General features: G+C 43.5%; 4 protein-coding genes and 3 non-coding genes across 7 annotated transcripts; 4 read left to right on the top strand and 3 right to left on the bottom strand.

Moving 5' to 3' along the window:
- Positions 1–9,425: 9,425 nt before the first annotated feature.
- On the top strand, positions 9,426–9,513 carry B0T23DRAFT_t344. The gene has a single exon. It is a non-coding gene; the product is annotated as a tRNA-Lys (tRNA).
- A 687-nt stretch (positions 9,514–10,200) lies between these two features.
- B0T23DRAFT_t345 lies at positions 10,201–10,272 on the top strand. Its single transcript has one exon. It is a non-coding gene; the product is annotated as a tRNA-Arg (tRNA).
- A 516-nt stretch (positions 10,273–10,788) lies between these two features.
- Positions 10,789–10,861, bottom strand: B0T23DRAFT_t328. The gene has a single exon. It is a non-coding gene; the product is annotated as a tRNA-Lys (tRNA).
- A 1,362-nt stretch (positions 10,862–12,223) lies between these two features.
- Positions 12,224–12,744, top strand: B0T23DRAFT_398977 (uncharacterized protein; the record flags this gene model as incomplete). Its single annotated transcript, XM_062838388.1, has 2 exons — positions 12,224–12,346; positions 12,448–12,744. The coding sequence occupies 2 exons, from the start codon at positions 12,224–12,226 to the stop codon at positions 12,742–12,744; spliced, it is 420 nt and encodes a 139-aa protein (XP_062689125.1).
- A 691-nt stretch (positions 12,745–13,435) lies between these two features.
- B0T23DRAFT_387909 (uncharacterized protein) lies at positions 13,436–15,967 on the bottom strand. Its single transcript, XM_062837714.1, has one exon. It carries the CDS (start codon positions 15,776–15,778, stop codon positions 13,445–13,447), a length of 2,334 nt encoding a protein of 777 aa, XP_062689124.1. The 5' UTR covers positions 15,779–15,967; the 3' UTR covers positions 13,436–13,444.
- A 607-nt stretch (positions 15,968–16,574) lies between these two features.
- B0T23DRAFT_228509 (uncharacterized protein) lies at positions 16,575–22,267 on the bottom strand. The gene is made up of 2 exons (XM_062833841.1): positions 18,424–22,267; positions 16,575–18,367 (listed from the first exon to the last, which is right to left on the bottom strand). Exons 1-2 carry the CDS (start codon positions 22,093–22,095, stop codon positions 16,817–16,819), a joined length of 5,223 nt encoding a protein of 1,740 aa, XP_062689123.1. The 5' UTR covers positions 22,096–22,267; the 3' UTR covers positions 16,575–16,816.
- A 3,395-nt stretch (positions 22,268–25,662) lies between these two features.
- On the top strand, positions 25,663–26,889 carry B0T23DRAFT_324299 (arginase; the record flags this gene model as incomplete). The annotated part of the gene is made up of 3 exons (XM_062835414.1): positions 25,663–25,842; positions 25,920–26,503; positions 26,577–26,889. 3 exons carry the CDS (start codon positions 25,663–25,665, stop codon positions 26,887–26,889), a joined length of 1,077 nt encoding a protein of 358 aa, XP_062689122.1.
- Positions 26,890–27,271: the final 382 nt, after the last annotated feature.

The raw sequence follows: 27,271 nt of genomic DNA, 5'->3' as shown, positions 1-27,271 counted from the left end.
AAAGGAATTAGAAGGACAATAATATATTAACGAGGTGGTAGCCTTCCTCCCGTTATTAACTAAAGAGGTCCTATTTAACCGTTTATACAACTATAAAATCGAGCTCCAGCCAGGAACAACCCCCCCTAATACACGCCCGCACTATATATCCCTAATCGAAGCCGTTATTATTAAGAAGTAGATTAATAAAAATTTAAGAAAGAATTTTATTTATTTATTATAATCTATAGCCGCGTTTCCTATCCTTTTAATAAAAAAGCCCGGTAGTAGCGTCCGTATTTATATTGACTACCGTAATATTAATAATATAATACTAAAAATATATTACCCACTCCTATTAATTAAAGAGACCCTCGATGTTATTTGCTATATAAAGATTCTTATTAAATTCAATATAATTGCCGTATTTAATAGGATTTATATAAAAGAAGGATATAAATAACTTACTATTTTTATTACCCGTTTTAATCTTTATAAATCTATTATTTATCCATTCGGCTTTTAAAGGACCTTAAAAACTTTTTAAAACTATATTAATAATATCCTATATAATATTTTCGATATATATGCGATAATGTATTTTAATAACGTTTTAATTTATTTAAATAACAAAGAAAATTACAAAAATTATATTAGGGAGGTCCTACAATGGATAATTCGAACCGGACTATAAATTAATATTAATAAATACGAATTTTATATTATAAGAATAAAATATTTTAGTTTAATTATTACCCTAAGAGGATTCGAAATAAATTTTAATAAGGTATTTACTATTATAATTTAGGAGGTTCTAGAAACTAAGAGGGCACTATAATATTTCTTAAATTTTACTAATTTCTATTGATAATTTATTAAATATTTTTCGATTATCGCCGGTCTATTATACGAGTTAATAAAGAAATTAATAGAATAGTAATAGACCGACCGTTATTAAAAGTCTTTTGAAGTTTTTAAGAAGGTTTTTAATAGTAATTTAATACTCTAGATTTATAATTAATCGAAGTAGACCGTTATTAAGACAGATACTTCGAATTAAATTTATAATAGTACTCTATCCTAATATAATAAGGAAAGTATTTTATACCCGGTCGTCTATTTTAATTAGCGGTATTCTTCGGTTAAATATAATTATAATATTTATAATAAAGAATTATTAATTATTATTAAAACCTTCGAAGAATAGCGCCCCGAATTAGAAAGAGCCTAAGAATTTTTCGAAATTCTAACCGACTATAAGAGTTTAAAGACTTTTACAATTAATAAATAACTTATTCTCTATTATATATATTAATTTTATTTTCTCTCTCGTTTTAATTTTATTATTAAATATTACCCCGGGTTACTATAAGTACGTCCCAACGTACTAAGTAGAAAGCTAAAAGATTTATTTAAAAACGAAATTAATAAACAATTATTAATTAGGAATAAAGTTTTATTTAACTATAATATTTTTATTAATAGAATTTTTATTTTAAAGAATAGAGGCGAAAAGGTCCCCGTTAGTACTAAATATATTTATAAGTTAGAAATTCTAAAAAAAAAGTCAATAGATAATTTAATAATAGAAGGCTACGAAAAATCGACTATTTTATAAAATATCGTTACTTATTTATCCGACCCCAACCGCTAAATATAATCTAAAGAAGTTAAAGACTATATAAAGAGAATCCTATTTACTGAATATTAAATAATTTAAGGACGGACGTACTTTCGTAGTATCGTTTTCGTCGATCCTACTAATATAGAGCTTCACCTTTTACTCCTCTACTACATCTACAACTCGCTGTTGGCCGGATACCTAAATTGTAAAAAGACCTATTTATTATTATTATAATCCTTTTTTTAATTAAAAATATACGCTACCGTTAGATTGTATTATAAAGTGTATTTAGTATATGCTAAGTCTAAATTATTATAATATAGCCCTTATAATTTTTTGAAACCGTTAGCGGTACTATTCGTACTATAGAAGAATATTTCTATTAATTACGTTACTCTATTAATTCTATACTTACACTACGAGTAAGAATTTAAATATATTATAATTATTATCGACTATTTAATTAAAATAAAGTATTATATCCCTACTATTAGCCTAACGGTAGAAGAATTAGTAGAACGTTTTATTAAAAAGGTTTATAATATTTATAGTCTACTAAACTCTATTATCTCCAATTATAATACCCAATTCATCTTACAATTCTAAAAAACTTTATTATTACAATTAGAAGTTACCCTTAAACCCTCCTCCGTTTTCTACCCTACTATTAATAATTAAATTAAATGTATTAATATAAAAATAGAAAAATATTTACATCTTTATATTAATTGGATTTAAAATAATTAAGTAGATTAACTACTAATTATAGAGTTCGCTAATAACAATCTAATATTTAAAATTATTAATATCTCCCCCTTCTTCACTAATTACGGATTTTACCCCCGTATAGGTATTAAACTAGTAAAATTATACCTACCGGAAATATTAATAGTATAATAAATAAAATACTTTAAAATTAACGAACTAATCAACTATTTTAAAAGAATTTTAAATTTCGTTACTAATTAAACCTATTAAATATAATAGTATTATAAAGGCAATATTAATATTTAATAATTAAACGCTCCAAAATATAAAGTAAGAAATAAGGTCCTTCTTAATACTAAGAACCTCGATACTAACCGCCCCTATACTAAATTTACGCCTCTCTTCGAAGGCCCTTTTAAAATCCTTAAAATAAATAATTATTAAATAACATTCAAATTTCTAATTAATATAAAGTATAATCTAATATTCTACATTAATAAAATTAAATTGTAGGATAAAGAAGGTCTTTTAAAATAAATAAATTCGGAGGAATAGGACATTCGCACTAATTATAACCGAACTATAAAGAGGATTAACAATAGGGAGAACTCCGTCGAATACGAATTCGAAAGAATAAACGGATATTAAAAGAATAATAAAGGCCGTTAGGAATATTTTATAATTTAAGTACCCCTATATATACTATTATAGTAACTATATATTAATATATTTATAGCCCCTAATATAATACGGGCCTTCTATAATAGATACCCGGAAATACTATATTTACTAGCCTAAATAATAGTAGAAAAAAAGCGGAAGGAAAAGGAAAAGGAAGTAGAATAGGAGGTTCTAATTTTGTAGCGGAAGTTATAACGATAATTATTAGCGGTAGTAAGGATTTTTTAAAAGCGGACCGCTCGTTTAATAGGGATTTCTATTATTTTATATAATATTAGTCAATTATATAGCTTCTTTTAATCCAGGGAAGTATTATAAGGTTAGCCTGTGTACCTTATACCTAGTACCAGCGTACAGCAGCTTCTAAAACTATTATACACTATTATTACCGCCGGCAAGCCAATTATTGCCGGCAGCTGATTGGTTAGAACGCTGCCCGCCGCGGGTCTGTTAGACCCGCCGGCGGTTGCCTTTATAAGGCTAGCCTTTTAAATACTCGGCTGCACTTCTCTTCCTTTCTCCTTCGTGCAATTACGCATAATCACATCTACCACCTACCCTTTGCCTGTAATATAGATTCATATTCAAATTATTAAATATACCGCCCACCCAATTGAGAGCCTTGGCCGTAGGTACTAGATTAATAAATTCTACCTCTATCGTACTGGTTGTAATAAGATTCTAACGTTTAAATTTCTATAAAACGGGGCTATAAATAAAGAATATAATATAACTAGTTATATTTTTCTTCGAAGAAATATTATTGGTAAAGGAGGCGTTTATATATACGTAGAAGGACGGGGCTATTAACGGCGAGAATATACCGCCCAATTTAATACTTAAATTAAAGTATTCGGATAAATATCGCTATAAATATTTTATAATAATGAGGTAGCGGTTAGTAGGCTTCTTAATACCCTCTAACAATTTATTAATAGTAAATACAATATTTAGCCGGGTATTTATTGAAATTTAATTTAAAGAATTAATCTTCTTAGGGTAAGACTTAACTTCCTCTAATAATATATTATTACTCCTATAGATCTTATAGTCCGGTAGCTATAGTATTTTAATACTATAGAATTTACTATTATTATTAAACTTAGTAATAATCGATTTAGTATATTACTATTAAGAAATAAAGACTATATAAATCTAGCAGTCCCTTACTATATCGTAGCCTAGAAATATATATATTTACCCCAATTCTTTAAGTTTAAAATAATTGGCCAATTAGTTTTTAATTTAATTAATAATAACTACAATTAACGTAGCGACGAAGAGGTCATTAATATATAGTACTAATAATACTCCTAATACTCTATTAATAAATAAGTAAGAATTTGTAGAGACTAGTAGAAATCCAGCTTCTTTAAGTACTAGTATTAAAATATTAAACTAGTAAAGTAGGGAACGTTTAAGACCGTAGAGTACCTTAATAAACTAATATACTATATCTTCTTTATTATAACCGGGTATAGTTTTTTTAAACGCTATCGGCTATTTAACGTAGTATTAGGTATCGTTGGGAATAAAAGCATTTAAAAAAGCAATATCAAAATCGAACTAGTAGTACTTATAATTGTTTATAGCTATAATCGCTAAAAATAGTCTAACACTAACCGAGTAGGCTACCGCTACATAGATATCTTATACTACCCAATTACCTTATTTGAAATTACTATAAATTACCTATTTAACTCTAATTTTCTAATCTTTAGTATCGATATTGTATTTCTTATTATATACCTATTTACTAAGTAAAACTTCTATATCCAAAAATTTAGGGACTAAAATATAAATTCCCCTATTTTCGAATACTTTAACTTACTTTTTTATAACCGGCAACCAATATAATTCAAAATTATTTTATCTACGTACAATTTAATAATTCTTTAATATAAACTATTAAACTTTACCGGTAATAATAATTACTATATTATAATCAACTTTAATAGTAATAAGACTATAAATAATTATACATCTAATAAAACGTCCTTCTATTATACTATAAAAATTATTAAGTAAATCTACCGAATCTTAAATAATATTACTATTACTATCTTTTACCCTTTAAATACTATATTTAAAATTTATTAATTTAGCCGTTGTACAACGAAGTCTACTTTTATTTACCTTTATATTTAATTATAAACCAAATTTAAAAGGCTAGTTTCCCTATCCTAGCTATACCTATATAAATTATTAATTTGTAGGGTCTAGCGGAATTATTGTAGGGTCCGAATTCGAGATCGGAGGGCCCGAATTTAGGTTCGGAGGATCCGAATTCGGAATAGCTTATTACGAATTCGAAGTTTATTACTCTTAGTTCTTTAATTAAAGCTATATTTTACTAACTCGCGATACTAACAATAGGGTATATTATTGTATTCTAATAAAGTTTAATATATTTATTAATAGCAATCTCGCTTTTAAAATTAATTATTAAAGACTATTAAGCAATAGGGTACTTAAAGTAATATAAATAATTATTTTATTAAAATTACATCGGTCGTATTAATCGCAGGGTATAGGATCTTCTTTATTAAAATCCTTAAAATTAAGAAGATCGTCGTTATATTCGATAGTATCTCTAATTATAGAATCTAACGGCTAATACTATAATAAATCTAGCGATAATAGTATTAGAAAGCTTAGTACTAGAATTGGGGTTAATAATAGTAATATTAGTAGCGTTATATTAATTAGTATATTCGGCGGAGGTACCGTAGTTACTTAAATCGTCGAAGCGATTAGAATAATCAAATTAATTAGGGTAATCGGATTAATTAGAGTAATTATAGTAACTATTGTAACTAAAGGTACTAGTATAACTTTTAGTAAAAATAACAATATAATTATTATTTCCTATATTTTAATTTCCTACCTTAATAATTCGGTTATTTATTAAGTTAATTCTATTATTTTCTACGAATATAATTATAGAATTGTACTATCTACTTTAACCCAAATTTAATAACCGCTATCTACTACCTTATTAATTTTATTTATTATCTAATTTAAAAAAATAATATAATATTCAATAATATTACCGTTACTACTATATATTAAATCCTTATAATTAACCGGGTCTTTTTTAAGGAAGGTTACTGCGCTAATTCTAACGATTTCGCTAATATAGGGATTCTAAATAAATATAATACAATTATAAATATCGTTAAAGCCGATAAAATAACCCTTCTAAACTCTAATATAAAATTTATCGCTTTATAATTACTTTTCTAATTTAATAAAGTAGTAAACTATATAGAAGTAAAACCTTAAGTATTTAAAATATAGCTTCTTAATTTCATCTAGGAAATTAACTACATTAGTAAATAATTCCTATAGACTTTTACTATTACAAATTTTTGAAGGTAAAAAATTAAAAACTCTAATAATGTAGTTAACCATAAAAGGCTATAAATGTTCTAGAATATTAAAATCTATTATTAAAACTCTAATATATTATATAATAATAGTACTAACTCTCTCTATTTTTCCTTATATTTATAAAGTATAGGGTATTAACTTTAAGAACTCTACGCCTTCTATACATACCTATTCGACGATTTTGCTACATTAAAATTTTTTAGTATTGAAGTTAAATTTTAAACCTCTATTAAAACTAAATACCCTAATTTTAAACCTACTACTTTAAAACTCAACCCATTTCTTAAATTCTTTAATTTATACAAAGGTATTATTTTTATTAACTATAAATCTAGTTTAATAAAAATTAGTAATTTAATTAATAAAATAAATTATATATTTATATTCCTTATAGCTAAATAAAATATAAGAAATAATATCGACGTAAATATAAACTAATAATTAAATCGTTACTTTACTTACAATCTTAGGAATTATATCGTATACCTTTACTTTAACACAAACTTCGCAAAAATAATCTTAAGTATTATTTAGTTTAATACTAGCCGTTTTACAAACTTTAAAAACTTAGTCTTTACCTACGTATATAAGTCGGTAGTATATTATTAAATAATTAATTAATACTATTATAACGTAACGAACGTCTTAGGGAAAGTCTTGCTAGGTATATACTAGAAGGACTAGAAGGCCGTTAATTTATTATACTATATTATAATTTTACTGTATACCGAAATCTAGTTAGTCTTTATATCCCAAACCATACTATTATTAAGAAGACCTCTTATTATTAATAGATTTATTAAGGTAGGAGGATTATAAATATAATCTTTAATTCTAACTTTAATAATTATATTATTTAAAATAATTATAGTTAATTCAACGGTACTAATATAGTAAATATAAATCAAAATTCCATTACCGACCGTATAAACTATTAAGTAGGGGAATAATTATATATTTATAAACCATTTAAAATAATTAAAAATATTATTTATATAACCAAAATTGTAAATAACTAAATTTCGAATATTGTTTAGTTATTAAAATTACTTTAAAACCTATTGGATTTTAGTGGGATTACTATAAGTATATTAAAATTAAAATTAAGAAGAATTAATTAATTAATTATTTTAAGTACAATTAATACGTTTAATAATATTAATTAAGGGCTCTAATAAAAATCTATACTACCACCCATATTAATTATACCTATAAATATTCTACCTCTATATAGTAGAGTAGAATTAGTAATAGTAGTAGGAATAGTAAAATTAATAGAAATATTATTAGCGAGGGTACTAGTACTAATATTAGTTGCTTTCTTAATTATTATATCCTTCTTAGGCTTTTAAGTATTAAACGCCTTCTTAGGGAAACAAACTTAATAAATATTAACCTTCTTACTAATATAGTAACTATAAGAGATATACTTCTAAGTAAAGTAAATCTTCTTATTATAATTAATATAATCGATTCACTTACCGTTATTCTTCTTCTTATTAACTGAACTATTATTATTATTATTTTTATTAGTATTATTATTATTATTAGCCGACTTCTAAATATTAACGTTAATACTAGTATAGGATTTAATATTACTAATATTATCTAGTTTAAATAAGAAAGTACTGAGATTTAGCTCTTTAACTTCAAATACAGCTGCTTAGTACTTAGTATCGATAGGATATATAGATTTTACTATATTATAAAAGAAAATAATCTCAAAATTATTATCGATTTTAAATTTAATATTTTTAATATATTTACAAAGTAAAGTATAGTAAGTAAGGAAAGAAATTATAATATTAAAATTAATTTGCTTAATAGCCAAATATTCGGCGAGAACCTCGCTACGAGCCTCCTTAATAATATAAATAATATATAATTAGACGAGATTATATATAATTTTAGGGTCTCTACCGGGTTTATTCTAACTATTAATATATAATATAATAATAACGTTAGGGTTCTTTAAGGTAGAGAGTAGAATTTTATTAATATTAGTATACTTAATTTACTAAGTATTATATTTATTAGCGTCCGCTTTATTAAGCTCTAAAATTATTTTAAAGATATACTTAGCGAATTAGAAATAGTCAAGCTCGGCCATAAAGCCTTAATACTAATTAGCGATATTCTAATTACTAAGGAGGGGAATTAGTAATGAACTAGTAATTATTATAAGTATAAAAGGGTTTAATATATTAAGAAAAAGAAAATTAATAGTCGCTAAACTAACTGTTAATTAATTAAATTAATTTAAATAAATTGTTTAATTTAATAATAAATTTAATTAAATTAATAATTAATTTAAAAGATAAATTAATAATTAATTCGATAGAGGGGTTGTTAAATAATAAGTATTAGTGAGAATTTTTATATGGCGAGGCTGGCTTATAGGCGAGTGGGCGAGTTATTAAAGACGAAGATTGCGGTTGCTTTTTTTAACCCGGTATTACGGTGCTTTATTGAAGTTGAGGCTGGCGATACGCTTAATAATACCTTTATTAAAAATGCGATTATAGGGAAGGTTGGAGAGGGTTTATAACCTGTGAGATTACTAACGAGATTAAGCGGTTGAATGCGATTGATTGAGTGTGTGCTATGGAGAGAGAGGGAGACTGGTAGAGTCTGGAAGGCTAGATATGGTGCGGTCTGGGTAGGGTATAGAGTAGGGACTAGGTTATACCTAGTGAATGCCGCTGTGCCCAGTGAATGCCAGGGACCCACCAACACAAGTGGAAGGAGGCATCATGCAGCGGCAGACCTGTTCTGTAACTGGCCAAATTCGACATTTAACGCAACCTGGATTGCCTCATGCAGTATTTGCCGAGAAAGTGAAATAGAAGAAGTGTATCAAGATTACAAGCGAAATTTTTATCGTAGATGGATGGCGTGATTTAACTTCTAGTCTAGAAGAAAGGGCGATGTTGTCACTGTCATATTGTACATTCTATCTTGGCACCCAAATAGTCTATACATACCTTATAGATCAAACCTTTGCCGTTGACTGGCATCAAGGAATGATTGATAGCCGCTTGCCCGGCTAGCTCAATCGGTAGAGCGTGAGACTCTTAAGGAGTTCCTCCGTAATCTCAAGGTTGTGGGTTCGACCCCCACGTCGGGCTCAATTCCCGTCGTTCCATTCATTTTTCAAAGTTCTTTTTTTGCTCGCTTTCTATCTTTTTTTTAATCCTTGTGTTTCCTTCACTGCTTGGTTCTTTTTTTTTTCTCTTTTTTTTTCTTGCTTCATCTTACACTTGATGAACCTAGTCGTTCACACCGATCAGTGAACGAGTTCTGCTCGCTTTGTAACGTGGTAGTAGATGCAGGCGGGCACGCTGCATACACCTCTGCCGGCATCTGAATTGTTAGCGTGGTACAGCCACCTTCCAAAATTCAGGGAAATTTCAAGGTTAGCCAAACAGCCATTCTTGTACGCGAAATCAAGTTATCGCCACTTTGAAGCTCGCCGAGGTAAGCCTCTCAATGCCGGCGGAGGCGTTGAAGTAAGTGTATGATCTATAGTGATGGTTGGAGTAAAGAATATTCCACTTCCGCTCCGAACTTTTGGTCTCTTTCTAACAAGAAGGCTGAAACGGCAAGCATCGAACGGAAGATTTAAGGATACTGTAATCCATAACGTTTAAGATATGAATTGGAAGAAGGTATCAATTCAAGCTCGCCTCGCATTCCGGGCCAACAAGTCTTGTTGACGAGAAGGTGAGAATGCTGTAGAAGACATCAGAAGCAGTGTTGTTGGATGGTGAGAACAATAGGACATAATGCCAAGATCTGAACCCTGCTGTCAACAAGGTCCGCTGGCTCAATGGCAGAGCGTCTGACTACGAATCAGGAGGTTCCAGGTTCGACCCCTGGGTGGATCGAGTTATTTTCATTTTTGCCCGTGGATTCCACGATCAGCCATATCTCTGCGATGCTTTTTTTTTTTTTTTTTTTTTTTTTTTTTTTTTTTTTTTTTTTTTTTTTTATCCGGGTCTTGAGTACTCCTTGACAGACAACTCGTTTACAAACGCAGGCTGCTCACTCAGGTGATGGTTGTTCTTATGTATTATTTAGGATTTCCCAGGAGCCGAGGGGCCGTCGCATCTGATATGGGAGTTATCGACTCGGAAATTCTGTGTAGGAATCTACACCTTCACTTTGATGCACACGACCACAACCTTCCACCGGTATGTCCCCGAAATCACGAATTTGTTCACACAAACCGACGAATAATGATTATCAACACTCGACAAAGACGCAAAAGGCAACAAAAGGGAAAGGACGAAACGAAAAAGAAACCACGAAAGCTATTAGAGCCAAAGGAGTGCATGCATGGATTACCGTAAAGATCAAAAAAGGAAGCCAAAAATGTAGATGTTGTTGAACATCGGGAATTGAGCCCGACGTGGGGGTCGAACCCACAACCTTGAGATTAAGAGTCTCACGCTCTACCGATTGAGCTAGCCGGGCGGTGTTTAACCGCCAGTTTGTTGTTGGAGATGGCGCTCAGACGTACTCCAGAAGAAGCCATTCCCAAAAGTGTGGTGACTTGCTTCGGACGTCTAGTGAAGCATGTGGATCTGATGGGATATGAGTTGTGGTGCAACGTAACTCAAGCACTCAAGGCGGACGGCGGGTAGTAAAGGTCGAGACATACCAGTTGCGGATGGAGTTCAAGCTTCTGTTCTAATCCGGCGGTTGCTTTGCTTTGCCCGTTCTGGAGTCTTTGCACTCCTTCGTCTCTGCGGAAGGACTTCGGATCGGGTATGAAGGACCATGGTGTCACATCGGACGGTGGTGCGTAGATAGTGAAGCGATGTTCTCTTGAGGCTGGCAAGGTCTGAAGATGCAAGTCGGTTCATCGCGGCTTACTTGAAATTCAATCGACGGAGTTGGGACATTGTTAGCTGGAGAAAACTACACCAGGACTCGGGGTAGCTGGCCTCGGGGCGGAGTCTGCGCATCTTCCGTACCTGCCCTGCGTTCATCTTGGTATTGCTAATCGGGGAAGGCCCGACCGCTGCATAATTCAGGTCCGGTCATGCTGGGGAATTTCCATAATACATCTACCTACACAATGCATCAACATATCATGTCCGAGAACCCCACGACAAGCCGATATTGTTGGATGCCCAGCGTCCACTTCATCCCATGTCCGGTATCCTTTATTCCTGGCAGACGCAACAGCAGTTGTCTGGGATGTAGACATACGATCTACGATGTTCAACCGAACTCGCTGCTGTCAAGTCCGGCACTGTCACTGGCTGGGGCCAGAACCATGCTTCCACCAAGTCCGCCACTTATTTGCCAACTCTAAGCGGACTCGATGCTACAGATCATGAGTTTTGCCCGGAAATATCCCAGCTCTGATTGTAGCAGATATGTTGCTGGATGAGAGAGTCTGCAAAAACCTGGCACGCCTGGGTTGCGCATTGCTCGCGAGTTGACTGTCTGGCAGTCTCGTAGTCCTGCCCCAAGGTGAGGCCGTAAACTTCCGTCCTCTTCCAAGATTTTTGACCGGCTTCCCAACTTCCCGGTTTGCCTTCTCTCCTAAAAGGCAAACCGACTGGCCGCATTGGACACTGCCCTTTCCCCATCACCCCTAAAATACTTTTCGGTCAATATATGACAGGCTTACCCCTCCCTCGTTCCTACTCAACTTGATCCCTTGCACTCACCTGCTAAAATGTAGGAAGCTGCAATAGTATCCTGAGTACCAGCGGGTTATTTTAGCTGTTCTTCTGGGTTTTTGTCTTAGTCTTCCTTTTCCTCCAAACAACCACCCTCTCACACTCCATCGAACCCTACCGTGAGCACCACGGTTTGGCTGCAATGCGCTTCCCCAGATTTGTCCAACATTCCACTACAGCTTTGCTCTTTGGGGGGCTTATGGGAACCACACTCACAGAGGAAGTCCAGCCCAATATAGCTGTCCAAACCCTGATACCTCAAGTAGTAAGCAGATACTTCCATTTCTCAAGCTCTTTCTCCCAACTTAACATATTTCCATTCATTCCATGCCTATTTAAAGCTGACTTCAGTCTCACACACATTAGGATCCTACCAACACAAACGTAGTCACCGGTATCGGGGTCTCCTATCCAGCCGCCTCAACAAAACACAAGAGCAGCGGCAGCAGCATCAACAGCAAAGAAGGATGTGAGACTGAAGTCCCCAGCCTCTACGTCACCACAACAGCCATCACATTCGTCGATCTCGTTCTTCCCGAGAGTGAGAATGATGATGAGGATGACCGCGGGAGCAACACGGAGATGCCCACGGAGATGCCCACATGGACGGTCTTCTTTTTTGCAGCAGTACTGGACGTTGTTATTCGAGGGGCTTTTGTTTGAGTTGCTGGACCCAGCGGCCCGTCGTTAGTGGGGAATGGGACATGAAAGGAAGTGACGAGGTAAATAGGCTTTTGGGATAGCGGGGAGCAAATCAGAGTCCTGGATGGGTGTTCTTGTATAATATCTTGCGAGGTGTGTGTGTGTGTGTGTGTGTGTGTGTGTGTGTGTGTATGCCCAGACGAGTTAATAGCTATTTTTCGATAGCAGCATGCCTGCCTTACTGGCTCGACTTGCAACAGGGAAATATGACTGAAATTGACATTGATAGTCGTACTTATGCCAAACTTTGAACCCCATTCGATTCTAAAAACTGCGGCGACATTCATTGATGGTAAAGCAGCATACTTGTGTACTTGGAGATACGCTGAGCCTTAAAGTCAGTTGTACAACTGGAAGGATAGACATCAGCAATATGAGAGATGAAATTTTCACCCAAGTTTGGTATCGTCATTTACATCAAAAATCATTTTCTCATCCTTATATCGTACAGCAACATGATCTTTATATAATCGCTTGCCGCCTTAGTGTCTACCTATATATATGTTTTGTCCTCTAGCTCTAACAAAGCCAGCATGGAAGCAGCCGCTATTCTTCTCCTGCTGTTCCTTCTCACTGCACAAGCTCATATCACGTCCCAAATCTCACTTCTCCCAAGCGTATCTGATAGTAGGTCCCCCCCCCCCAGACAGCCCCGATATCTCTAAAATTCCGGACTAACGCCCCCAAACTTCCCTTCCTCCCCTTCGGCTTCCACATACTCATCCGACAACTGACTGATCAAATCCTGCAACGGTGGTCTGAAGGGCCACTTCATCCACTGCTCCAACACATCCTCAAACTGCCACGCGCTCATCCCCCGCACCGTGATCTCGGCGGCTCCGGGAAAGGGCACACCGCCCTGATCCGGATCCACCAGGCTCTTACACATGGGATACACAAACTCGCTCGCTCCGGGCGCCAATCGATCCAGCACCTTGCTCATGGACGAGTTGGTATACGCCATGATGCTGCGCATCAGCACTTCCGCCATGTCACCACTCCGATCCGAGTTAGGGCCCATGGACCGCAACACCTTGTGCGCGGCCTTGGGCTGGATATCGAGCAAGGAAAGCGGCACATGCGGGAAAAACTCGTCACTCTGAATCACGAGCGGCTCGATGGCCCTGCGGTCCCAGTGCATGCTCTTCTGCTTCCACAGGTGCAGGTTGTCGCGCTGGACGAACCAGTCGCCGCAGGCGGTCGAGCCCAGGGCGATGAAGGACTTTTCCCATTCCTTGTACCGTTCCATGATGGATGCGATTTCCTTGTCGTCATTGGCCGCCTTGGCAACCCGCCATTCGTCCACGAGCCGGTGGAAATTCACCATGTTGCTGTGGACATTGCTGAAGCGCTTGTTGGCCGAGTCGATTTGGATGCGCATGCGGATCATGGCCTTGTATTCTTCCGAGGCGAGGACAATCTTGCCCTTTTCAAAGTCTTTCAAGAGCTCTTCATATTCGGCCTGGTGACGGAAGTCGTACGTGATGGGCGTCTCGCCGGCGGCGACTACACTGTCGGGATTTTGCGAGACCTCACGGAGGATCTTGGTCTCGCGCCCAGCGGGGGTCTGGATCCCGGCTTCGCGCATGCGCTGCAAGGCGGCCAAGGCGCTGCTGCGGTCGATGTTGATGTCACGACTAAACCAGAGACGCTTCGATGGATCGATGTCGGAGTAATCGGGGCCCGCCACGTGCGTGATGGATTCACAGTTGAGTTCGGCGTCGACGGCCACGCGGCGGCGACGCTGAGCCATGCGCGGGAGAATGGCGGCCTTGTCCTCGTCGTCGAGCCAGAGCAGCATGCGTACCAGACCGTATTTCTGGAAGAGGGCACCGCTGCGGATGGCGTGGTTGAACTGGTATAGGATCATGGCCGTGGCGCTCGCGAAGCTGGAGTATCTTCTCTTGGGGTAGGAGCCAAGGTTGGCGGTGACTAGGAGGGTGTCGTTCCGTTCGGGTACGTCGTCGGCCGAGTATTGGTGCTCTTTCTGGTGCGGTAGGTACTCGGGTGTGAGTACCGACAATAGCTCCGCCCAGACGAGGCCGTCCTTGGCTATTAGTTTGCTACCGTCTCGGGCAAGCAACGGTTCAAGCATGGGTTCGTAGAAGCCCGCGTCTGGTTCGAGCAGCAGGTGGGTGCGAGGCTTGAGCAGGTCGTTCAGCTTGGTGCTCCAGACGCCAGCTCCGGGGTTTAGATCGATGATGTCGCAGCCCTGGTGGCGCGTCAAGGTGGGCTTCATGAAATCGAGGACATCGTCAACCATCTTCTCGCTAGTGACGTGGACTCGGGTTCGATCGTATTTCCTAATGGGTGCGGGTGCCAGTCCCTTCTTGGACGTGCGCCCATAATCGAGCCAGCTCCAAAGCTCGGTGTCGTATAGTCGCTCTTGCATGGGGTCAACACAAGGTCGCAGCATGCTTTGCTCATCGCTCCTCGTTATTTTGGCGGGTTTTAGTGAGGGCCTCTTCTTCGCTGCTGCTGCAGCTTCTCGTTTTGCCTGCTTCGCTGCCAGCTTCAAGGCCTCGGCACTATCGGGTTCGGGAATGTGTATACGTGGCCGCCCTGCCCTCCTTTTCTTGGGCTCTTTGTTTTCAACTTTTGCTTCTTCTCCATCCTCGGCACTGTCAGCAGCCTTCTTGCGCCGCGTTGGTTTCGGTTCTGCGGTTTCGTCTTGATTTACAACGTCCTCCTCAGCCGTCTTTGCTTTGCGCGTCCTCGTCCTCTTGGGTTTTGCTTCTGATGTTTGGTCTGCAGCTCCGACTGACTGGAGGATTCCCATGGCTTCCCGCATCATCTGGCCGGCAGAAGGCTTCTGAGCTTTGAGAGCTTGTGTGGACCGGTATGTCCTTTGCGCGTGCCATTGTTGTACGCGGGAATTGGCCGATAGGCCAGCAGCACTCGGGCATGTGGCGGTTGTGATTATGGACGATATACATGGCGCTTGGCCCAGGCCGAAGTTGCGGCGCACAGCATTGTTACGCACCCTGGAGAGCATCGGTCGTGGACGGGAGAGGACGGCGGGGGGTCAGGGTTGTCCGGAACGGAACGGGTTTGCCGATGATATAAGAACGAGAAGAAGTAAGGAGAGAGAGGGGGAGGATGAGACGTCGAGATGGCTGCCGTGCTCCTGTCTGTCTGCTGGTGGGTGGTATGTAGGTATTTCGATGTTGATGTTATGTTACACTGGATAGTTGAATTGCCCCGTAAGAATCTCGTTTACTTTTCCCATGCAACCAGCTGCGACAATTATTTCTGCCCTTGTATACCGCTCATTGATAAGGCTTATCGTCGGTAGAAGCTGACCCGACGTCACAGCGGCATTCATGCAGGTCCGGTATCTTAGCGTAAGTACCGTGCAAATCAGTGAGTACCTCTATGGCCATGTCCATTTCTTTGTATCACTCAACAGTTACAGTACGCACCATTACATAGGTATTTCAGAGATACAGGGATGAATGTTTCTGACTTCTTCATGATGACTGCCGTATTATATTTACTAACAGAACGGAGGTATCGATGTTTGACCATCAAAGTCACATAGGATGCCATCACAAAATATTCATATGCTGCTAACCAAGCAAGGAATCAAAAAATACGGGCCCGGGGACTGTTATAAGCTGGCAGTCAATCCATAAAAACAACAACACCATTCACCAAGGAAAAGGGGTAGTAATAGTGGTAGTAGTAACAATGCCCGTCTCCATACCAATTGTCTAGACCTGACCAATCGACCCATGGCCAAACCACAAAATAGTGAACAATAATAGGTGATGACCGAAAGAAAGAAAAAAAACTAACAACGGACCTACAACCTCTCTCTCCTTCACAACTCTACTTGTACGTCTTCAACACCAACCAATCTACTTCCCTGTCCGCAAACTGATGAACAAACACAACAGGTCCAGAGCCGGCGTAACCAGCAACATCTAATATGCTTCCATATCCTATTAAAGGGAACTCTTGACTCGGCTGCTGTGGAATATCATTATCTGGCTCCCGCCCCAAAGGAAGCCCCGGCTACGGTCCATACCATCTAGGATCCCCTTTCGCCGTTGCCCATTCCGTTGCCCATTCCCCCAGCCCCGCCGCCGCTTAAACTCTGGACACTCTCACGCTTCCTCCTCTTCTCCCTCTCCAGATTCTCTCTCAGCGCCAGATTCTCCGACTCGCTCGTACTGATCCTCTTGAGCGCCTCGTTACGGTCCAAGATTCTCCCTTCCCTCTCCGCCTTCAGCTTGTACTCCAGGTCTCTTAGGCGGAGCATCCACTTGTTGTCGGCGCTCGTCGATGACCCCCCTCCTCCACCTGCACCTCCGCTTTGGGAGAACATACCAGGCGTAGCAGGGTTGTTGGTACTACTTGTTGACCCCGGACCGGAAGGAGGGGCGACTCCCCTTTCGCTTGACGTTTGAATCCCCCCACCTCCACCACCGGGGCCAGTGTAGGAGGCTTGGGATTGCACTTGGGGGTGCTGGTACTGGTGCTGGTGACTCTGCTGCGACTGGGTACTCTGTACTCGAGACAGGGGCGGTTGGGACGATCCCGGTAGTAAAACATCGTCATTGTGGCCGTCCATGTCATTGATCATGGACCTGCGACTACTACTCGCTGATCGCTGGGGTATGGCGATAGAACTCGGCCTGCTACTGCCGCCTTTTCTGGCGTCGACTTGGCTGTAAATAGACATCCTGTCACTGGGTATTCCTTCCCTATCCCTTGGCCCTGCAGACGGCAGGGGACTGGGGCTTTGTTGGTGACGGTCTCCTCCTCCCCGAGAAGGATGGGCAGCAGCATACGCGGCTCTAGCACGAACTTCGGCTGCTGTTCGAAGAGTGTGATTTTCCACCTTGAGCTGCCTGTAGGCTTCTTCCAGCCGGGCCAGCCTGCCCTGCGCTTCAGCAGCGGTTAAGACGCCGTTGCCTGTGGTGCCGGCTGCGATGCTGTTGCGCACAATGTGCTCCAGACGATCCATCTTCTTGGCTCGCATCTCCAGGTGGCTTTCCAGTGCCTGATATTCTCTCCACAGGTCACGTTCTACCGATTTCACCTTGGTCTGGAAGCTACTGACCATGGTTTCCAGAGTCTTGACCGCAGCCAAGAGGTTCTTGCTGAAGCCAGGGAACATGGTGGCGACCGACTCCAGGCTAGGCAGAGCGCGGCCATTGATGAGACTGTTGTCGTGAGCCCAATCGCTGCCGCAGAGACTGGATAGCCTGGTCCAGAGGTTGAGGAGCAGCGTGTTGCGTTCGGTAAGCTGCTCTTTGTAGGTGGCCTCGAGCTGAGCGATGCGTTTCTTGTCTTGGGCTTTGCCAGCTTCCAACTCGGCAATGCGCGCCTCCGATTGAGAGAGTGTGCGCGTAACATGCTGGTGCGTCTTCTGGAACGTCTCAAACTGGTTTTTGGTGTTCCGATGAGCTTGACGCTCCTTATCGAGCATCTCACCAACCTTGCGGGACTCGAGAGCATGGGATTCAAGAAGAGCGTCACGCTGCTTGATGATGCGGTCCTTTTCAGCCAGTGACGCCTTGGTGGTGTCAAGGTCGCGGACAGCTTTTTCGAGGTCCATTTGGAGCTTGGCAATAGACTGTCGTGCTTGTTAGTTTGCAGTCCAGGTTGCAACGCAGTTAGATGACTGCTCACCTTGAGAAGGCTAGACCTGGTCCCATTCAGGTCACCTAGAGCCTCGCGAAGGTTGTTCTCCAGCTCCAAGAGCCTCTCCTTCCACTCTGTAGCCTCGACCTCCCTGCTTGTCAGGCTCTTGCGCAGTCGTCGGGCTTCATCCTTGGCTGCTGTTGCTTCCTTGTTGAGCTCGTTGATGAACTGCTGTACCTCCTCCTTCTCCCTGTTTGCAACAATCTCTCGTTGCCTCCTCTCCTGGGCCAGCCGGTTCTCCAGCTCTCTGACTCGGTCTTTTTCATCACGCACACCTTGCTCGGAATTCGCCAGTGCCGCTTCCAGATCACCAATCCGGATCTTGTCGTTCTCCTGTTCTTCCCGCAAGAAGGCAATCTCCCCTTGGCTTGACTCTTGCTGGACTGACAGACGGTTGGCCTTGTCGTTTGCCTCAAGAAGCTTGAATTCGAGCTCCTCCAGTTCTCTGTTGGCATCATTCAGCTCTTGTTCAAGTGTTTGTATCCGTTTGTGCTTGGCTTCCTGCTCATCCTCCAGGCGAACAAGGGCATCGCTCATCTTGCGCATCTCCTCCTGCAACGCTTCGAAATTCTCGTTACGATCATTCAGATCAAGTTGGAGGCGCTCAATCTCAGCACTACGGAGATCTGATTCACCTTCCAGCGCATCGATCTCCTCTTGGGCTTCTTTGCGCAAAGCTTCGAACTCTTGTTCGAGGTTCGCGTGTTCTTGAAGTGCCTCGTCACGCTCGGCCTGCAGAGCGACAAGGTCCTGCATTGCTGCCTCCAGGTCATCTTGCAGGGAATGGGAAAGCTCTTCGGCCTGCTTCTTCGCTTCGCAGAGCATCTCAAAGTCCTCCATACAGGCCGCCAGCTCGCGCTCCAGATCTTGGTTTTGAAGACGAAGTTCGTTGTTCTTATCCCTCATCTGAGATATCTTGTTCTCGAGCTCTTCGCGGTCGGCGTCGTCTAGTCCCGTCATGCCCGTTCTGCCACTAGCTCTCGAGTGTGACCTCTCATGGGCACCGGCACGGGATGCTGACCTCTCCAAGAGACTGTCAATGGTAGACGGAGCAGGGCCACCGCGACGCTGTGCCATTTTCAAATCCTCGATTTCTTGGTACAGACGTTCCTTCTCACGGTTTCGAGAAGTCAACATCGAGGTCTGTGCGCCTACTTCACGACGAAGTTCGGCATTTTCGTGGCGCAACTGTTCGCTTTCCCGACGGAGTTCTTCAATCAGAGTGGTAGCCGAGCTGGCAACGTCCTGATCAGCTGAAAATGAAGTGGTAGGCCGACTGGAAGCGCTCCCCTGCTCGCGGGACCTTCGGCTGAGGTATGACATGTTGGAACCTTGCTGTTGTTGTTGGTATGGCCCGTTGCCGTTCGGCTGCATTGCCAGCTCCTGCTTGAGGCGAAAGATTTCTTCACGCAGCTTTCGGTTGTCCTCGTCACTTTGCTCCCTCCTCGCCGTCTCTTGCTCGAGCAGATCCTTGTAAACGTCGGCCTCTTCTTGCCGATCCAAGTCTCCGCCGAACCTTTCGCCCGTCTTTTCGCTGAGGGTGCGAACCATTTCCGTCATTCGCCTCTTTTCCGCCTCTTTGTGAAGATTTTCATTCCGGAGCCTCTCGATCTCGACCATGTGCTCTTCCAATTGATCCCTGAGGTACATCAACTCTTCTTGTACCTCTTGATTAAAGGCAGCATTCTCCTCATCTGACTGATCGCTGCGGGCAGTACCTGGCCGCTCATCCTCATCCTTGACTTGCTTCTCCAACTCCTTGACCCTTTTACGTAGCATCTTGTTGTCCCTTTGCAACACGGCTAGCCCAGTTTTGAGCTCCACGTTCTCCGAAATCATTTCCTTAATACCCTCTTCAGAGAGCTTGTCCAGGCGATCACTCAAAAACATGACCTTGAGTTTCAAGTCAAAGTTCTCTTTGCTCAATCGCTCAATGGTGCTACTTTGCTCTTTTAGAGTCAAGCTCCTTCCGCCAGCGCGAGTCGGAACCACCGAAGCGCCCAGCTTGTCGGGACTCTTAAGATCGGCGAGGTTGAGGGATTTTGATGGCGTCGTCAGACCTGTCTTCGCCCTGTACTCTTTCGCCAGAGACTCAGGCACCTGCACATCTCTAACATGCCGGGCGAGAACCGTGTCAGATGGGGCGGCCAGTGGAGGGGGCGTTTTGCGGGGTTTGGGTGTTCGCACCCCGTCATCTTCTTGATCCCGAAGCTGGCGCATGACCGCCGGTTCGGGAGAGATGGCATTGTAAGCTTCGTCGAGAGGAGTGAGTCCAGAAATGGGTCCCGAGGGATCTGGGTCTTCATAGCCACTGGCGAAACTGCCCAGACTGGTGGTCCGCGTGAGGCCGTTCGTATCTCGCGGTCTTTCTGTCGAGGAAGACGCACCTCCGGAATGCAGCGCGTAGTCTGTTTCCAAACCAATCGTATGATCGCTGTCGGGGTCTGGATCACTAGCATAGGATGACACGGAACCACGCTGTCCAGCCTGACCTCTCTTAAGGTACTTGGGGCGCTGGGGAAGCTCGCTTCTCTCTGCTTTCAGAGGCTGCTGGTGGTCCTTCGGTCGTTGCTCTTGGCCCTGCTTTCTACTCTCCGGCTGCTTGGGAGCCGGCTCAGCAGTCTTTTCCGGGGTCAGGTTCTCTCTCGCAAGGAATTTCCTGGCGCTTTGAGTGGAGGGTGCATGCTGCAGCTTCGAATTGTTTCCGGGGGTCGACCGTGGTTTGGTGGGAGTTTCGTGCCAATAGTCAGACTCGTCAGAGTCGTCCTGGTGCTCTTGCTCGTGGGACAACCCATTCCCGTCATAGTCATCAACTTGTCGGCCCAGGCTCGGTTGCGAGACGACGCGAGATGTTGTCGTCGCGGCAGCCGCAGCAGTTGGGGGAGATGGAGAGAAGGCTTCTAGAGACGAAGTTGTGTGACTTGTCATTGATGTGTCCGCGGCTTGCTGCTCGTGGGCTTTGTTCAGCTCGTCCTCTCTGCTCTGGCTCTCCTCCCCACTTCCGCCGTCTTCCTCTTCGTTGTGGGACCTCTGTATGGTGGTCTTGTCGGCATCCTCGACTGTGGCTACACGCATCTTGGAGCGGCTTTGGGGGAAATGTTGTGTGTCGTCGTCCGAGTCATTTTCGGTTGATTCTTGGGTGTCTCTCTCTGTTTGTAATCGTGCGTCGGCATGCGCTGGTGGGGGTGGAGGAGGCGTCGCAGGTGCAGCGGTCGCTGTCGGCCCGGCAGGTGCAGCTTCTCTGGACGCGGAGTCGAAGAGGTCATAGGTATCGTCGATGCCTCTGTCTGAAGTCGGAAAGGGTGAAATAGGGGCGGAAAAGCTGGATTCGATCTCGTTTAGGTGTTGATGGACGGCAATTTCGGCTTGCGAATCAGACTGCCTCAACTCAATGCTCGGCCCTTCCAGATAGCTGGTTTCGGGAACTGCTAAAAGGGAGGAAGCAGAGTTGGCGGCGTGCAGGGGCCGTATGTCATCGGGTCTTAGCGATGTACCCGGACTCGTAGTTGAGGTTGCGGGCGAGGGATAAGGGCGGTTGTTGTTGTTGTTGTTGCCGCCATTCGTTCGCGTCGAAGGTTGAGGGTCGGCATTGCTATCGGGATTTGTCGCTGTGGATGGCCGCGACCGACGGCCTCCTCGCTCCGGGACTTCTTCCTCCATGGTTATCACCTCAGTCCTCAGCTACCTCCCCGTATGCTCCCGGCCTGGGTTTCAGCCAGCCCTAGAGGTAGGGTGACGGTGCTGGATCGCGTTGGACTAAGCGCAATTGCGCTGCGGTTGTTTTAAGGGGCTCCTCGGGCCCTTATCCCGTATCTGCGTCAATCGCCGTGCTGTCGTCCTGGGAGTCGTCGCCGTGCTGATGGTCGCGTCGTCCGGAAGTCGAGGTATTAGCGGACTACATCCGCGATTATGAGGTTAGAATTAGTAAAAGTTAAGGTGTCGAGTTAAGTCGAGATGTCATAAGTCGTAGCAAGTACACTAGTGTAAGAGGTAAATTGGAGAGAGATGTTCCAGAAAGTCCAGATCCCGTATCACTATCCGCAATCTGTAGTGTGGTCTTTTTTGGGGGATAGTAGGCGTTTGTTGAGTGGAGAGGTTGGACTGCAGGTCCATGTACCTGGAAATGGTCTAATAGATTGCCTGGCAGGAAGTACCTTTTTACCAGGCTGTCGACGTTATGACCTCCCGCTAGTAGTGTAGACGGGAGGTACCTACCATGGCCAGGCCGGGGTTCGTAAGGGGTTGCAGTAGATTAAACGGGGACTGTACTGTAGCTGCCAGCTGTAGGGGGACCTCGAGGTAAGTAAGATCAGTCAAGGTAGGATATGTGAACAACAACAAGGAAGATTCATTATTTTGTTGATGGAGAGGTACACCACTTGTGACCGTCCGTGCAACCAGTAGCTCACAGCGGGAGATGATGGTCTGGAGTCCAGTATGACGGAGTTGTCCTCATGCAACCAACGAATTGGGTGGGCGGAGGATTCACGCGGTCCGGTCGCGTGGTTGGACCGTGCACTCCACCCACCCCAACCTGAACTGGACTCACGGGTCACAGAGTCACACTAACAAAAGAATGTCTAAACCAAAAACAAAGCGTACCATCCCATATTGCTGAATACGCCAAACTCAGGGCTATAGAGTTCGGTATATTGTTAGATGAACCTCGCATTGTGCGCTTCAAAGCACTGCGGTACCACAAGTGTTTTTCCCTTCAACACATGTAGCTGCTACGAGTGCTACGACGGGTACTACCGTTGGGGACATCCATGTTTGGTTACCAAGCAACACGGTTTTGATAGCATCCTGTCCCGTCATGGTGTTTCCAGTCTACTGAATTCGGATGTGGTCAACCATGGGCCATGTTTTGTTTCAATCTTTGATTTTGAAATTTGAGCATCATTCTGGATTCGGTTGATTTCGTGTCGGGTAATGAATGGCAGGCGTGCCTGACATTCCGCCTTCTCTTTGTTCGGGCTGTGCACCCAGATCAGATCACTCTGAAGTTTAACAGACCATCTCCAGCTGACCATGACATGGTCAATCATCTTCGATTGTCCAGCCCTTGAGCTCGAAGAAAAGCAATCGAAGCGCAACAAAACAGACATGAGGACTGTAGTAAGCACCGTAATCTACATTGCCCCTTTCTGTAAAGAAAAGAAAGAAAAGAAGACGCACGGAAAGATGCGAGAGAGTCATTTGAGTTCCCAGAGCTTTCAAAGGAACAGCTGTACTGCTCGTATGGCACTTCTGGACAAACAAAATCCTCTTCTAGCCCGCAATATTCCAAGATCATGACAGAATGAAGGACGTTCTTTTCCTTCGACTTGCAATGAATTTGTGTTGCCGACGTTGGACCGATTCTGGCGGCGTGGAAATGGGACCGACAGCAAGCATCGGAGGAACTGCCGTTAAAGGACGAGCAGTGACGACGCTTCCTCGTTCACCCCGTCACCTCTTTGATGGAATTATATCCCGCATATCTACTACAGCAGAACATCCGGAGCATCATGGGAAGCCAGAGGTTGCTCGACATCCCGGGATCTTACTCTCGGCCATCTCCATAAGCAATTTTTATCTGATCATCTGATAACTACGGTGGGAAAAGAAACGGACATCTGTCTTCCATCTCGTGTGACGCGACTTGTAAACGTTTCCCCCAAGACAGCGACAAGCGACAAGGATACCGAGGGAAGTACATAGAGGTACATCGCTGTGAGACAGGCGTAGCGTGAGCTTGATCGCTACCGCACGAGCGCATCCAACACAGCAAACACCGATCTCGCACTAACAGAAACCCCTCAACAGAACCTGAGCAGTAACTTGAGCATGCCGACTTCCGGTCCTGTCGTCGGAGGCGTCATGGCAAATGCCTGCATCCTGGGTAGAGGTTTTTTTTGTGCCCGAAACCATCGTCTAACAGACCGGGGTATGGCCCGGGCGGTCAATTGGACTGTTCGTGTTCTGCCATGCGGGTTGGATAAATCGACTGTGTGCCACGCCAAGTTGGCTGTGTAGGGGCCCAACTATACCTCCCGTCTCTTACCATAATTCTCTTGGCTCTCGAAAATTAACCTTTCTAGACAATCTATCTCCTGCTTTGGCCCCGAGTGGTCTGTATCTGCCTTCGTTTCCTTCTCTCTCCCTCTCTTCTTTCTCGAGGGGTAGTTGGAGGACGTTCTATATTGCGAGAGAAGGAGAAGGCGAACGCTTGTGGTTGAGCCGCCGAAGGCGTCATGGCCCTTATTGGTTACAATCTATCCACAATGGCGATTTATCATGGCGCATAGTCGAGTTATCTGGCCCGCCGCTTTGAGTCAGAAATTGACAAAAATGGAGAATGGAAGTTTTCTGGAACTTCAGATAACCTCCACTCGGGCCTGTGGCAGCCATGAGACGATGGGCCTTGACCCTCGATGCCACTGGCGGGAAGGCTCCTCCACAGACTCTACGTCTCCAACCACCTCCTCTGCTTGGCCGGGCTGATCCCTCGCGATCGCTGCCACAAAGCTGACTCGGCTGACAAGCTTTGCTTCGAATTTCTTTGCTGTCAAACAGGATGCCCCTCCACTCTCTGATCAACCCCTCGTCGGCCCTCAAGCAAGGAGGCGCCCTCAGGGCCCTCTTATTGGCGGCCTTGACACATGGCCAAGATCACCGTACGTAATACTGAATCCTACCCTCACCTTCTTCCACTGCCAGATGCCCAGATCTGCTCTTCGGCTCGGTGAGACAAGATGCAAAAATGCCAGGGTATTGTCGGATAGTACCGGCAATAGCCGTCATTTCAGACTTGTTGGAGCCTTGGGAACGGACTCCATCCCTCCTCGGGGCGGGATGAGGATAAAGTGATCCGTGGTCCGTGATTCGGATCCGTTCACGCCGAGACCAGTACCGGGGCATGAGCGGTGGGAATCTAGGCATGTCGAAACTTCCTTGCTGGGATGGAGAGGTCGGGAAGGTAGGTGAATATGTCATGGCGTGGGTTTCAGAGAAAAACTATTTCTCTTTTCTTTTTCTATTTCTCTTCTTTCTTCTCTCCTCACTCAACAACTTCTCATTCTCTTTGTAACACCTACTACGTACTACACTACACTACACTACACTACACTACACTAGCCTTCTTCCGATCTTGGTCTTGTGAGATCTCTTTGGTTGCATCACTAGCTCTAGCCCTCGTCTACCCCCACTGCTACCCTACCTCTCGGCACCATTCCTTCTTTGCTAATGTCTCCCTCCCTCGTCGATAACCACGCAGCGGCTTATATAGCTGCTCCCTCGTCCGCAAAGGCACCAATGATCCAAAAACCAGGCAACACTTTCGGCATGTCTTCCCCAATCGAGTCCAAGTTTCTCTCCCAGCCCAGGGACCTCGGCATTGTTGCCGTAGGCTTCTCCGGCGGCCAGGTATGTGATGCTCTTTTTTTTTTTTTTTTTTTTTTTTCTGACGCGTTTGGCATCCATTGACATGACCCAAATTCCAGTGCAAGCCTGGTGTCGACGCCGCCCCCTCCGCCCTCATCGAGTCCGGCCTTCTCACCCAGCTCCGCGAAGAGCTCGGCTACAAGCTGCACGGCGATGATGAGGTGCACCTCTACACTGACCTCGTTCCCAAGGAGGACCCGCCTCACCGCAACATGAAGAACCCGCGCGCCGTCTCCAACGTGACCAAGCGCATTGCCGAGCAGGTCCACTCGCACGCCAAGGAGGGTCGCCTGGTTCTCACTCTCGGTGGTGACCACAGCATTGCCATTGGCACCATTGCCGGCTCGGCCAAGGCCATCAAGGAGCGCCTGGGACGCGAGATTGCCGTGATCTGGGTCGATGCCCACGCCGACATCAACACCCCCGAGACCAGCGGCAGCGGCAACATCCACGGCATGCCCGTCAGCTTCCTCACTGGCTTGGCGAGCGAGGACAAGGAGGAGTTCTTTGGCTGGTTGAAGCCCGACCACCTCCTCAGTGTCAAGAAGCTGGTCTACATTGGCCTCCGCGATGTCGACCCGGGTGAGAAGCGCATCCTCAGGGAGAACGGAATCAAGGCGTTCAGCATGCACGACATTGACAAGTAAGCCAACTCCCCGGCGAATGACATGAGTATGCCCGGAGCATCTTGCTAATCATTACCCCTTCCGTATCAGGCACGGCATCGGTCGCGTCATGGAGATGGCCCTCGGCCACATCGGCAACGACACCCCCATCCACCTTTCGTTCGACGTCGATGCGCTCGATCCCATGTGGGCTCCCTCCACGGGAACCCCGGTCCGCGGCGGTCTCACTCTCCGCGAGGGCGACTTCATCTGCGAGTGCGTGCACGAAACGGGAAGCCTTGTCGCTGTCGATCTTGTCGAGGTCAACCCTACCTTGGCGGCTCCCAACGACGTTGGCGCACACGAGACTGTTCGCGCTGGTTGCTCCTTGGTCAGGTGCGCTCTCGGCGAAAGCCTTCTATGAGTGTGACACCTATCCAAAGGGTAGTCAATGGCGGCAGTAAAGGCAATATTTAGTGGGTGAAGAAGAGAAGGGGGGCAGACGAAGGGCCCAACACCAGGAGGCCGCCGCAACGCGGCGTTTTTTTTTATTTTCACATATACGACATAACAGGACAAATAACGGCAGCATAATGATGTCTCCTATAGATATGGGATGGGACGTCAGGTGTTTTAGGATACCATTGGGGGAATATTTTTGTCTTTTTTTCTTTCTTTCTCAAGAGCTAGCCTGTACATAGACGGCTTTCTTGCGGGCCTGGCCAGTCTTTGGAGGTCAGCCCGGGATATGATGCCTCTGATCATGGAGAGCATACATCGATCCCTTTTGAAACGCAAAAGAACTT

This window comes from Neurospora hispaniola (genome assembly GCF_033458365.1).
Source record: "Neurospora hispaniola strain FGSC 10403 chromosome Unknown B0T23scaffold_8, whole genome shotgun sequence".
Taxonomy (NCBI): domain Eukaryota; kingdom Fungi; phylum Ascomycota; class Sordariomycetes; order Sordariales; family Sordariaceae; genus Neurospora; species Neurospora hispaniola.
The sequence above is the reverse complement of the archived record's forward strand: the minus strand, read 5'-3'. Positions and strand labels throughout refer to the sequence as shown.

Excerpts from the sequence above, each read along its gene's own strand:
- B0T23DRAFT_228509 (XM_062833841.1), bottom strand. The coding sequence starts at position 22,095 with ATGGAGGAAGAAGTCCCGGAGCGAGGAGGCCGTCGGTCGCGGCCATCC. Across the intron at positions 18,368-18,423 it reads CCAGGTCTAGCCTTCTCAAG|TCTATTGCCAAGCTCCAAAT; the intron begins GTGAGCAGTCAT and ends CAAGCACGACAG.
- B0T23DRAFT_387909 (XM_062837714.1), bottom strand. The coding sequence starts at position 15,778 with ATGCTCTCCAGGGTGCGTAACAATGCTGTGCGCCGCAACTTCGGCCTG.